Below are 11,963 nucleotides of genomic sequence, written 5' to 3'. Positions count from 1 at the left end.
AGAAGAAAAATAAGAAAAAAAAAAAAAAAAAAAAAAAAAAAAAAAAAAAAAAAAGAAAAGCACCACTATACTAAAGCAATAAGGTAATTAAAGAATAGATGAGAAGAAAAAATAACCATGACAAAAATAAATGACCAAGGATAAGAAAAGGAAATTACAGAAGCGAGCATAACAAAAAGAAAATTAACTAACAACCTATGATCCATACAGGTGGGTAAGCGGATGGCAAAATTAAATCGAGAAGAAATAGATCAAATTCATAAAAGGAATAACAGGTCTGGGAGGGAAAAAACATCAGCGTTCATATGTAGTGTTTTTTTTTAGTTAAACAGAAGCAGCAGGTTATTGTAGCCTTCAGGGTTAAACTGTTTGTCATAAAACAGGCGACGGTGATACCATTAATACCTGCTATGAACAGGAGGAAGCGCTTTGGGTATTCGTAAAGCAGGAGCCAAGCTTTCTATACCTAAAAGGTATAAGCAGACCAAAGGAGTGGTCTTTCTTTCTGTGTACGCCATGGAAAGCTCATGCTTAAGTTCAGGAACACTGGAAAGTCCGTGATCATGGAGCAATTGCAAGACCTTTGTGTTGAAGGGTGGTTTGAGCATGGAGGAACGGATTGAAGATATTCCTGGGAAACTTGAAGACATTAGAGGAGACATATAATTAGAAAAGGAGTATTGTTTAAACCACGGGAATCGGCAAGTCTGTTCTAATGGAATCCGTTTTTTGGGATCTACATTTAACATAGCGCTAATTAAAGCACGACAATCGCTGGAAAGGTAAGAGGGAAATTCTATCTTACCAGATTTAATTTTGGAGTGAAGCATGGAGACGGAAATATCATCAAACGGGACACGACCGCAAACCATAACGTACAAAACGACGCCTAAACTCCAGACATCGACTTCAGGACCATTGTATGGAATGGCATCTAAAAGTTCTGGTGCAGCGAAGTACAAACTTCCACAATATGTTTGTAACAAGTCACTTTGGCTGTAAAAATTGCTTAAACCGAAATCAATAAGCTTTACTTGACGCAAATCTTCGGTAAGCAAAATATTTTCAATTTTCAAATCTCGATGAACAATGAAGTTTTGGTGGAGATATCGCAAAGCATCCAAAAGTTGGATCATAAATAAACGAGCAGTACCTTCGTCCAAACGACCATTAGCCAAGATGTATTCCAAAAGCTGGCCACCACCAACATACTCAAATAAGATGTAGGTGCAGGTTGGTGTCCTGATGGTTTCGATGACAGGGCAGATATTTGGATGTCGCAAAACGCGGCCCAGCAATGCTTCACGTTGGATGCGCACAGTTTGCTTCGTATTGGCAGGAGTGATAGGAATCATCTTCATAGCAGCTTTTTCGCCAGTGGTCGTATGGATGGCAAGTTTCACTTTCCCCATACTTCCAGAGCCAATGGTACGTCTGATGATCCAGTTTCCAATATGCCGACCAGGACCAGCGGTGCCTACATAACCAGAAGTCGATTTCTGGTGCCGTGACAAGGTGTCTATTTTTGAAATAGTAGGCTTTCGAGGAACCGCAAAGGACTCGGAGGAATAGTTTTCTACCAAAGGAGACAATTTCATTTTTTATGACAAATATTTGATCAAAGCTGTCAGTCTTAAAAAAAGAAAAAAAAAGAATCAAGGAAAAGGAATCAAAAAAAAAGGAAGAAAAACAAAAAAATCCAAAGAATTATGCACAACCCAATGAAACAAATGAAAAAACCCAAGTAAATAAATAGGATGAAGAAGAACGCAATCCTTTTGACAAAACAGTGGATTTACAGCATAATACAAAAGAAATACTCAATGAAGACGACAGAAACCCTCAAAATTGGCTTTCAACACAATGCATCCAAATGTCAAGTGGTAGTGGTAGCATGGAAAAAGGTGGCAGCGTTGAAGGGAGCACTTGGAAGACAAGATATATGAAGTTTCACGTTGAACTTGTACAAGCTAAATGCAGGAATCCAAGGAGGATATTTTTTTCAAAAGGGGAAAATTTTCTGATGATGACCTTTCTTCTGGTTTGATGTTTACAAACTGTTGCATGCTCCTCATGAGGGAAGTCAAAAGGCTAGGAGAGTAAGAGATGGATTTTTTTTCTCTTTTATTTTCTCTCTGGAACCTTTATTACACCCATACGCCCTTAAGCTGGCTGTAGAAGACTTTTTATTTGTATCGTATTAACGAGCTAGCGTTGGTTATTATTGAAATGAATGCAAGTGAACACTATGGTCATAGAGTAAAGAAATGGATGGATATAAAAGCGTATGTACCTTCTTTTATGGTTTCCATTTAGGGATCGAGCTCTTTTATCGGGAATGAACAAATGTCATTTTTCGAAAGTTAGTGGAAATTACAAACAGCCCAGACATTCAATTGGGGTCTTCGTAAAAAGTTTTGAAGAATGCTTAGAAAGAGAGAGATTCAATCTTCTCTTTATGGAAAAACCCATCTGAAAACGTAAAGAAAGAAAGGATTTCTTTCTTTTCTTGTTTGTTTATATAATCCTATTTAACAGATACTTATATTATCAGTAGAGTATAATTATATTACAAAGGTGGATTCCACGAAGCGACTTTTTGCTAGAAGCGTCTAGAGGAATCTCAAAACCTCCTACTCGTTGAATAAAACTAGTGTTTCTTGCAAGGAGATTCAACTTGCATACTGTGAAAATTATTTGTGAGAAATCGAATTCGTCCACATATACATTTTTTGCTTCCCTTGAGTTTGGAAAAGAATGGAGAAATTGTTAGCGTTTGCGACCGAATTACAGGCTCAAGGAGGTGGATCTGCCAATCCTCCTCCTCCTTCAAATCCTCAAAATTTAGATACTTCTGTTTTGGATCATATCTTTGGCTCGAATCCTGCTGATGAAATGAGACATGCTATGGACGGCATTGAGGATGAGTCTGTTCCCCTTGACCAAAAGGAGATTGCTTTCGACAACTTGGAGATGCTTGTAGAGCAAATTGACAATGCCAACAATTTGAAGCCTCTGCAAATGTGGCCCCGTTTACTGAAACAGTTGGATAGCCCGGAACCCTCCCTTCGAAAATTAACTGCTTGGGTCATTGCTACCGCTGTTCAAAATAACCCTCGATCTCAAAACGATTTAATTGAGAATGACGGCTTGACGAAGTTGTTTGCTAGTTTGGACAAGGAGGACTCGGATGAAGCCAAAAACAAGATCTTGTATGCCATCACTAGTGAGCTGAAGCATAATGAACCCGGCGTGCTCGCACTCGACAACATTGAAAATGCTTGGGATCAATTGGATGCCATCCTTACTTTGAAGCATTCTAACATGACTAAGCGTGTGATTTTTTTCTTCAACTCCTTGTTGATTCAAGACGACAAGTCAAAGCAAGTTCTTTTAGAGAAAGCCAAATCTTATTCATTCACGGATAAAGTTTATCAATTTGCATTACAACACTCCGCTGATGAAGATTGTGTTGCCAAGGCACTCCATACCCTTGCCTTATTTTTCAGATATCATATAATTGTCTCCGACGTAAATGGTCTTGTCCAGTCTGTCAAGGAATTCCAAACCATTTATCCTGAAATTTTTACTACAGAAGAATGGAAGTCCTTTCACGATTCTTTGGAAAAATCTCTGAATCATTAAAAGATTCATTGGAGTACAACTTTTATTCCATTTTACCGCAAATCAGTTTGCAAGTTTTTGGCCATCGATTTTGGTGGGCTTTGAAGTAAAGCAAACCAAACAGGTTGAAATGGGTTTCGGCTTATGGTGTTTAATTTTGTTGTTGTTACTTTTCATCCTTGATCTATGGTAGGTTCATGAATAGTTGTTTTAAATAATCATTACGAGTTAGCATAAATATCTTTTTATTCATAAACGTAAACAATCATGATGAAGGAAAAAAAAAAAAGGGTTTTTTGTTACGAGCAAGGTATGGAAAGTCAATGCCAAGCCAAGCTATTTCTACCTAACCTTCGATAGTTGCTAAACGTTTTATTGTTTCAATTATCTTCGTTTTCGCCGATAATCCAAATCCGACATTCCATCTCGTCTTCTTCTTTCTTCATAACCATAATCAAAATCATCCTTTTCATCTCTACCGCGATGTCTGTGGTAACTATATCTATCACGATTACGCGTCCTTTCACGACCTGACGAAGAGTAGTTTCGATGTCGAGACGATCGCAAAGGAGAAGGACTTCTTGCCGTTCTACGAGAAGAAGAAGAAGAAGTAGAAGTCATTTTGCTATCTCTGTAAGAAGAAACAGAAGAGGAAGAATGTGAACGATCTACTGGGTTAGCATGATTGCTCGTGCTCGATGTATTATCGCCAACAGCCTTTACAGGCAAAAACATTGTCTTTTTTGGATCCTGTTTTCCCCAACTTCCCACTTCAGGAACTCCTAAATCCATGGGCTTTGCACCCATTCCAAGAAATGTTGGACGGCGATTTACTTCAAAAGCATCTTTTGAAGAAAGTTTGCCATTCCAACCCATACCCCGAAGCATTGCAGCACCAAAATCTTCTACTGGTATGTCGGTATAATCCTTTAAATCAGAAGAATTCGGCAGCAATTCGACATCACGATTATACATTTCGCGCTCATTCACCGCTTGGTTGGAGATGATTTTTGCTTGAGATGTGCCTGAAAGTACATTCTCACTATTTTGGTTTTCCAAAATCATTTTCACTTCCAAGGGAAGTTCAGAGGAATCCTCTCGATCTGCAGATGCATTTTGTTGTGAAAGAACAGTTGCATTTGGCTCAGAACCTTCAATTCGGTTTGTTTCTAGTTCAAGGCTAGCTGAATTATCTGCATCTCTTGGTTTGGTTGAATCCACTGCAGACTGTTTCACATTAAGACCATAGTTCAAACCAATTTCAGGGAGTCGTTCTGGAGCATTTTCTTTTTCTTTTTGAAGGGCTTGGTGCTCAAGTCTTTTCTTCCTTTCTTCTAGCCAGCTTTTATTTGTGGGAACATGAATGATCTTTGGAGTTCTTTTTTCTATATGAGCTTGCTGAATCTCCTTGCTTTTGTATTCAATGTCACCTTCTGTGTTAAGTCCAGTAATAAACTGAGGGTTTTCTAGAACATCTTCATTTTCATCGTCGGACCTTTGAAATGCTTCTAAAACAGCTCTACGCTTCATGATGCAAGCGAATGGTTCTTTTCAGGTAGCTAAAGGACAAGCGGGAGAATACTTCTTTTGGTAATGTATGAATTTCCCCCTTTATACTTTCAATAGCACCAATATGCTCATTCATGCACGTATTTCCAAGAAACCTGCAATTTGGCAGAAACCAAGTCTTTCCTTTTGGTTTACTGAATCGCTCCGAGATCGTAATTGAATTAAAGAAGGATACTGATTTGCTTATAAGAAATAAGACGGTAGTGTAGCGACGCGCTAAACAGTAAATTGAATAGAAAAAATCCTGTGTTAAGTAAGGTCTTGACAATTATTTATGAAACTGAATATTATTTTGCTGATCGAATCAAAGTTTATATTCATTGCTTTTTATCCTTCTCATCGAATATGATTACCATTAGTATGTAGCATACTTAACGTTTGTTGGATTTTTGGAAAATTCCGATACTCCTAAGGATCTAGAATGATGCCAACGATTCTCAGATTATGGTTCGTTTCAGTTCGTATGCATTGCCTTTCAATGGGCGGATTGCATGCATGCCTTTCTATTGTCCACTTTTCTTCGTCATTTCCTATTCATATTGGTACAAGGATAAGTTCGTAGTCAAAATAAAATGTAAAAGCGCTTAACATAGGCAAAGAAGTAAATCTTCCTCGAAATAAACCGCTTGTAATGTTCCCTTTTTCATTTACTGACTTTCAATCGGAAGAGTTAAGACTCATGAGAAAAGAAAGGTAAACAAATTAGCATTAACTTTGAGTGGTAGGATTGCTTTGCAGCTCTATTTCTTCGTTCGTAGTCGTTGGCGGAGGAGCTAGTGCATCATCTCTTTGTTGATATCTGGGCAGCGTAGGCGAACCGGTGTTTTCAGCTGAGCGCTTAAATTCCATTCCAAGGCCAAAAACAGTAATGTTATAAAAGCCCCAGCACAAAAGACCAACGACAAAAACTCCAGCAGCTCCAATACCTCCAATTAAGACTGTAACTACTACTGCAACACCTCCAATTAAGACTGCAACTACGACTGCAACACCTCCAATAAAGACTGCAACTACGACTGCAACACCTAATATAACCTGTGCAATAGTTCTTGCTACTTTGACAGCGAATGAAGAAGAATCTACTTTTTGTTAGCAAACATAACGGCATCTTTCTTTTGTTTTCTGTTTATCAAAAATGCTTCACTTACAATAAAATAGACCAAACAAGCTTGTCCATATCACAAGCAAAGGGCCTAAAGGTGCAAGAAGGGCCCAACTTAATTTATCGTCCGAATATACTTGTTCCAGCCAAGAAAGAAGTTTAAAACTGTATGAAATTGCTAATGTACACATCAACGAAAAAAATAATGTTGAAGGTAGACGCTGGCTTTCGTCAATAATGACAAGATTATCAGAAAAGCGAAGGGAAAGTTGTTTCAACACTTCCTCATAGCTTTTCTTTATCAAGGCGATGGAATTTTGTGATCCATTCCTGGGCGTTTTTTTGCTATGTTTGGCTTTGACAGAAGTTGAATTGGAAGGGTTCTTTATGTCTTTTGGTGTATCCAAACAAAGACCCTTCTCTAAATCAGCACTGTAAACATTAGCATGGTTGTACGCAGGAGGGTCACTTGAATCCAGTTTCAGCTCCTTTTCAGACATAATAAAAATAAATAAAGAGAAATTTCAATGAATAATTAGCAAAAGAGCGTCAAATAAAAGCTGTCGATCCGTATTCGATGCAAAATTTCGCAAACGCAAAACTCAACAGAAATAGCAGCCAAAAACTAAAGTAGCTCTACCTGATCATTCCAAACATTCACATGAAAGTCAAAAGCAGCCCAGTTAGCAGGAATTGAAGAAATAAAAAGTTGGCTCCAGCAAGAAATTTCGCATCTCTTACGCAACATTTTCGCTCAGGATAGCGATGGGTTCGGTTGCGCTATCTCTTATAGCGATTATTGTTAATAAATCGTTGAAGATACGTTTGAGTCACAAGGAACAAATAACAAGTTTCGCTAGTTTCGCGTTTGTTTACACCTCTGTAAACAAAGCAGATCTCACTTTTCTGTGAACTGTTGAACAACTTTTTGCACTTGAAAGTGAGTAACAGCCTACAGCCAAAAAGTAGCCCTCATGGGTTCTTCAGGATTAAAAAGAACCTATGAATTATCTTTTTGAACTGAAGGAACTGTCTACGGCCATACCTAGGCGAAAACACCAGTTCCCGTCCGATCACTGCAGTTAAGCGTCTGAGGGCCTCGTTAGTACTATGGTTGGAGACAACATGGGAATCCGGGGTGCTGTAGGCTCCTCCTCTTCTTTTTGAATTCCTCTTGTTTTGTCTGATAATGTTTTTTAACTGATTCCCATTCATCATATTTGAGCTTCTTATCGCCATACTTTCTCACTTATACCAAAATAAAACATATCTCTGCAACGTTCTTTTTTATTACAATTAAAAGAAAAATAAAGGATGAAAAAAATAAATTATATGAATGTGGTAACGTAGCACCAAGGATTTCTCTTTCATTCATTACGTAATAAAGCAAGGGGCTAGGCCAAAGTACCTTCTGCATACCCTCAAGCGAGACTGGTAATGTGGGAGTACCGATGATGTAGACTTAATTGAAGAGGAAGTTTCCAAGGCTGATATTGTCTTTCATTCTGCTGCTAGTGATGAACATGTACCGTCAGCAAGAGCAAATCGTTTGAGGCTTGAGTCGTCGCCAAGCCAAGAATTATGCCTACTATATTCATACTTCTCGTGCATTGGCTCTCGCAGCAGAGACTTTATTCACCGGAAAGTATGGAGAGTGTTTTGACAGGATTAACAACGATTAGGATCATGTAGAGGAGTTGACCTCACTTCAAGATCATCCATCGCAAGGTAGATAAAGTTGCCATTGTCGCTCCGGCTGTCATTTGCATAGGTCGGGGACCGGATAAGAAGAACTCGTTTCCGTTATTTGAGTTATTTTTCAAACACAAAAAGGTGGTTGGAAAAGGTGATAACATTTGGTATAATATCCATGTGCAGGATTTAAACAAGCTCTATTTGCTATTAGCCGAATCTATCGTGAACGGTGACTTACGCGCCACCTGGAACGAAGAAAAATGGTATTACCTAACAGAATATTGGTTTTTATGTGAATCGAGAAATGCTGCAGATGGCTGCCAAGGTCTCATACAAGAGAGGCTTTATTCGGCCGCCAGGTGTAGAATACATGACTGTAGAGGAAAGCGAAAGGAGGCTACTAGGCTGGGAACCCAACATGCCAAGCTTTAAACACAAGCTCGAGAATGCTTTGGATACGGACGCACGGCAATTGAACCTCGTCTAGAAGGTTATTAAAACCTTGATATAAATCCATCCTAAATCTACACAGATCTGGGCTCCATACTTCTTCGTGATCGTCTCTACCTAATCTAAACATTCCGGGACCTGCTATTGTGCAACTATCTTTGCAGGCTTTTCTCCTACCTTAGTTCTTTCCTTTTTATTGAAGGTATATGGCTGTCGTTTTGAGAGGCATGGACCTTTGACTAAGATGATACTAAAGTGGAAGCAAAAAAAGCATTGGTTATCCTTGATTCAATAATTAAATCCTTATTAGCTCTATTAAGCAAATTAAAAAGAATCAGGAATTAAGAGTTTTAGAAGAATAAATAACAACCAACATGTGAATTAGAAAGAACCAACTAGAGAGTTCATCCTGCGACGACCTCACTTGTTCATTGCTCAAAGCCGCAAAGCCACGATGGAACCATTAGAGCTTCAACAACAACGGCCTATGAATTGTGTTTAAATGCAAAAGCTCGATTGAAATAAATACAACGGGAAACGAAAGAAACAAAATAAAACATTAAAAGAAAACACAAGCCTGCATAGAGAATAAATGAAAAGACAGGACATCATCATAAGAATGGTTCAAGCATGAGATTCGTTTCCAGTGCTTTCAGCATCCCTAGCCTGACTCGGTTTGTGATGTATCCTTGGATGTTGCTCAAAACATTCAGATGATGGTTGTCCGGCAGTATTATCACTACGATCGTTGGATTGATTTTCAGACTCTGCTGGCATAGTGCTTAGTGGGATCCAGTTACCATCCGTCGAGTCGTTTCTTTCCGACGACATCCTGAAACCAAGAGCAGCAATAATCCAAGAAATACAAGAAGCAATCCCAGAAAGCACTAAAGCAATAAAATCCAGCAACACTATAAGTACCCCATTAGTAAACATATAAAATTAAAATTCCACCATTCCACTTACGTGAAAAAACAAACAAGAACATGTAGAAAGCCGCGATGACAAGAACAATAGCTAGAGCAATCTGAAACCGTAACCCTACAGATTCTTTCATCGATTCCTTTATAAAGGGGACAAGGAAAAAGTAAGAAAAGAAAAAGTCCAATACGATTAACCCAATAAAGCACCAACCAAGCCGGACAGCTCCATTCTCCTCTCTGCGTCGTGCTTCAGGAATTCTCGCAATTTTTACCGGCCAGAAAATCAACCATAATATTGACATGAAGAAATTCCTTGATGATTCGAAGTATCTGCTTTGTCGTGCTATGTCTACGGACGCTTCTTGATGGTTGTTTTCTGGATACGGTGGAGCTGGACCAGAATGTAAACATAAGCAACCTTTCTCCATATCGTCCAGATGTGAATAAAAGTTTTCGCTGTATTTCGGCAAAAAGCTGTCAGAACTTACAGAAGAGCTCAAGCAAAAAGATTTGCCTTGCTTCGCAGCCTCTAAGTGAATTTCTTTTTCGTTCATTTTTCTTAGAATAGAGTCATCTGTCACCAATGCGATGGGTTAAAATTGAACCGTGAAACTAGAGAATTACGACGCAGTAGAAGGGTCAGATAAGCGCCTAAATTAACTGACCCTAAAAGAAAAAAACCGAAAAAGCCGAGAAAACCATAAAAAACCGAGAAATGAGCCCGCAATGGCGATGACCAGAGTTTTACAGAGGTGAAGTAATGGCTTTGCAAGTTTCGCGTTCCTTCCGTATCCTTCGCTTAACTAGATTACGTTGACTAAAAATACCGCTATTCTTCGATGTATACCGTCACCTCTCCAAAGTTGCAGTGTTGTCTGACGAGTAACATAGTGCTTTGTTTATGTTGTCTAGCCATAAAAAAAAGAAAAGAAATAAAAAGTAATATCCAGTTATAACATGATTCATCGTTTATTGCCGTTGTACTTTGCATAGTCTTACAGAAAAGAAACCTGTAAAAGATTTAAATATTTTACTCTTGCTCTTTAACACTTGGTTCTTTTTTTTATTTTGTTGGTTGATCCTACCTCAATACAATGTCAAGCTTAACTTATTATAACGTATGATGGTTATGGAAAAAACGTACAGCGACCATTTACCATCCTCATTCGCAAGCCGTAACCGTTGGTAATATTATAGTGTTCTGGTCAAGACGGCTGGAATCGTACTGGCAAGATAGATGCTACCGACATTCCTGGGCCACACTGCTATTTGATATAAACAATAATGAAGTGAGTACCTTTAAAGTTTGATAAACTCTCATTAAACGCAATGCTATATTAAAAAGTCATTATGCCATTATAAATTCTCATTAGAATACAATCATATCATCATAAACTCAATACCACTAGCCTTCAGCTTAATTGATGGCGATTTGTTTCTTGGAGCGAGATTGCTCAATCTTGGGCAAGACAATACTCAAGATGCCATTGGAATATTGGGCTTCAATACGGTCGGAATCGATCCTGCTGGGGATGGAGATAGTTCGAGAGAAGGATCCAAAGCGACGTTCAGACCATCTGTGGTTTCCTCGATCTCCCTCGCTCTTGCGTTCATTCACGGATTTACCAGAAACGGTAAGCTTTCCTTCGTCGTAATGAACTTGAACGTCTTCCTTTTTGACACCAGGAAGTTCTACATCAACAGCAACCGTATCTTTGTCTTCATGGACATCAATGGCAGGTGACAAATCAACAGCACGATCCTGGCGTTGAACGCGGGGGGAATAGCTTAAAAAGTCAGAAAAGACGTCTTGGAATGGGTGTAAATCGAAGAAAGGTTGAAGAGACATTGTAAACAGCACTCGCTTATTTCACACAATAGTCAAAATACAAATTACTCTTGTTCTTTTTTGTCAATGTTGTTGAATCGTCTCTACTTGACTCCTATTTATACCTGAGCTACAGGAAGTAATCACACCATAAAAAGTCCTAGTACCTTCCAAATGAGAATGACTTGCCACCATTAGGTCCTTCCATATGAGATGACTGGCCACCATTAAGTCCTTCCAGAGATTTCGACATTGTTCCTACCGCTTCTTTGTTGCTCGTTTTTGTCCGTTATCTTTTTTAATTATTATGATTTTTCTTTTCGCTTTTGTTTTCATGAACGCTCCAGCTCCGCTTTTCTTTTGCTTGTAGTTTGACTTGTTTACCTTGCTAAACTCGCCGTTTTCGATATCTCTAGAAACTGTCCTATGATGTCAAAAATTCCTCTTTTGTACGATAGAAGGAACGAACTTTCTCGCATATTCCCACTTTATTTGTATGTTACCTTCTTTTCCATTCGTCAGTTACAAACAGTGTGGTAAACAAGGCAGTTGTTTTTTGGTTTTTTAGTCATATTGCAATCTGATTCTCAGTTTATGCATTTTTCGTCTTGTATTTTATTTAAAAGTTATTAGTTTGTATCCAGCATTCTTGAATCTTCCAGTCTGAAGATTTCGACTGTAGATATACTGAAATACTGGACATAAGAATGTCTTTCTAAAACCAAACTTCATTTTTGGGAAAAAGAGAAGAACTGATGTTAATAAGACCGAA

The 11,963-nt window shown here is 38.5% G+C and overlaps 8 protein-coding genes and 1 non-coding gene across 9 annotated transcripts; 4 read left to right on the top strand and 5 right to left on the bottom strand.

Moving 5' to 3' along the window:
• Positions 1–398: 398 nt before the first annotated feature.
• SPOG_03189 (CAMK/CAMKL/KIN1 protein kinase Ppk25) lies at positions 399–1,598 on the bottom strand (the record flags this gene model as incomplete). Its single annotated transcript, XM_013165846.1, has 1 exon — positions 399–1,598. The coding sequence occupies one exon, from the start codon at positions 1,596–1,598 to the stop codon at positions 399–401; it is 1,200 nt and encodes a 399-aa protein (XP_013021300.1).
• A 41-nt stretch (positions 1,599–1,639) lies between these two features.
• Positions 1,640–2,228, top strand: SPOG_05714 (uncharacterized protein). The gene has a single exon (XM_013166685.1). It carries the CDS (start codon positions 1,758–1,760, stop codon positions 1,944–1,946), a length of 189 nt encoding a protein of 62 aa, XP_013022139.1. The 5' UTR covers positions 1,640–1,757; the 3' UTR covers positions 1,947–2,228.
• Positions 2,229–2,614: 386 nt separating this feature from the next.
• Positions 2,615–5,791, top strand: SPOG_03190 (hsp70-like protein). Its single transcript, XM_013165847.1, has one exon. It carries the CDS (start codon positions 2,758–2,760, stop codon positions 3,643–3,645), a length of 888 nt encoding a protein of 295 aa, XP_013021301.1. The 5' UTR covers positions 2,615–2,757; the 3' UTR covers positions 3,646–5,791.
• SPOG_03191 (splicing factor Cwf28) lies at positions 3,847–5,708 on the bottom strand. The gene has a single exon (XM_013165848.1). It carries the CDS (start codon positions 5,152–5,154, stop codon positions 4,009–4,011), a length of 1,146 nt encoding a protein of 381 aa, XP_013021302.1. The 5' UTR covers positions 5,155–5,708; the 3' UTR covers positions 3,847–4,008.
• Positions 5,792–5,901: 110 nt separating the features above from the next.
• Positions 5,902–6,948, bottom strand: SPOG_05713 (uncharacterized protein; the record flags this gene model as incomplete). The annotated part of the gene is made up of 2 exons (XM_013166684.1): positions 6,342–6,948; positions 5,902–6,272 (listed from the first exon to the last, which is right to left on the bottom strand). The coding sequence occupies exons 1-2, from the start codon at positions 6,793–6,795 to the stop codon at positions 5,902–5,904; spliced, it is 825 nt and encodes a 274-aa protein (XP_013022138.1). The 5' UTR covers positions 6,796–6,948.
• A 382-nt stretch (positions 6,949–7,330) lies between these two features.
• Positions 7,331–7,445, top strand: SPOG_16140. The gene has a single exon (XR_001203060.1). It is a non-coding gene; the product is annotated as a 5S ribosomal RNA (ribosomal RNA).
• A 94-nt stretch (positions 7,446–7,539) lies between these two features.
• On the top strand, positions 7,540–8,422 carry SPOG_03192 (uncharacterized protein; the record flags this gene model as incomplete). Its single annotated transcript, XM_013165849.1, has 2 exons — positions 7,540–7,636; positions 8,009–8,422. The coding sequence occupies exons 1-2, from the start codon at positions 7,610–7,612 to the stop codon at positions 8,420–8,422; spliced, it is 441 nt and encodes a 146-aa protein (XP_013021303.1). The 5' UTR covers positions 7,540–7,609.
• Positions 8,423–9,064: 642 nt separating this feature from the next.
• On the bottom strand, positions 9,065–10,147 carry SPOG_03193 (uncharacterized protein; the record flags this gene model as incomplete). Its single annotated transcript, XM_013165850.1, has 2 exons — positions 9,407–10,147; positions 9,065–9,351 (listed from the first exon to the last, which is right to left on the bottom strand). The coding sequence occupies exons 1-2, from the start codon at positions 9,915–9,917 to the stop codon at positions 9,065–9,067; spliced, it is 798 nt and encodes a 265-aa protein (XP_013021304.1). The 5' UTR covers positions 9,918–10,147.
• A 395-nt stretch (positions 10,148–10,542) lies between these two features.
• On the bottom strand, positions 10,543–11,262 carry SPOG_05712 (hsp16-like protein). The gene has a single exon (XM_013166683.1). The coding sequence runs from the start codon at positions 11,210–11,212 to the stop codon at positions 10,781–10,783; it is 432 nt and encodes a 143-aa protein (XP_013022137.1). The 5' UTR covers positions 11,213–11,262; the 3' UTR covers positions 10,543–10,780.
• Between the last annotated feature and the right edge of the window lie 701 nt (positions 11,263–11,963).

The sequence above is a fragment of the Schizosaccharomyces cryophilus genome (assembly GCF_000004155.1).
Source record: "Schizosaccharomyces cryophilus OY26 unplaced genomic scaffold supercont4.1, whole genome shotgun sequence".
Taxonomy (NCBI): Eukaryota; Fungi; Ascomycota; class Schizosaccharomycetes; order Schizosaccharomycetales; family Schizosaccharomycetaceae; genus Schizosaccharomyces; species Schizosaccharomyces cryophilus.
The sequence above is the reverse complement of the archived record's forward strand: the minus strand, read 5'-3'. Positions and strand labels throughout refer to the sequence as shown.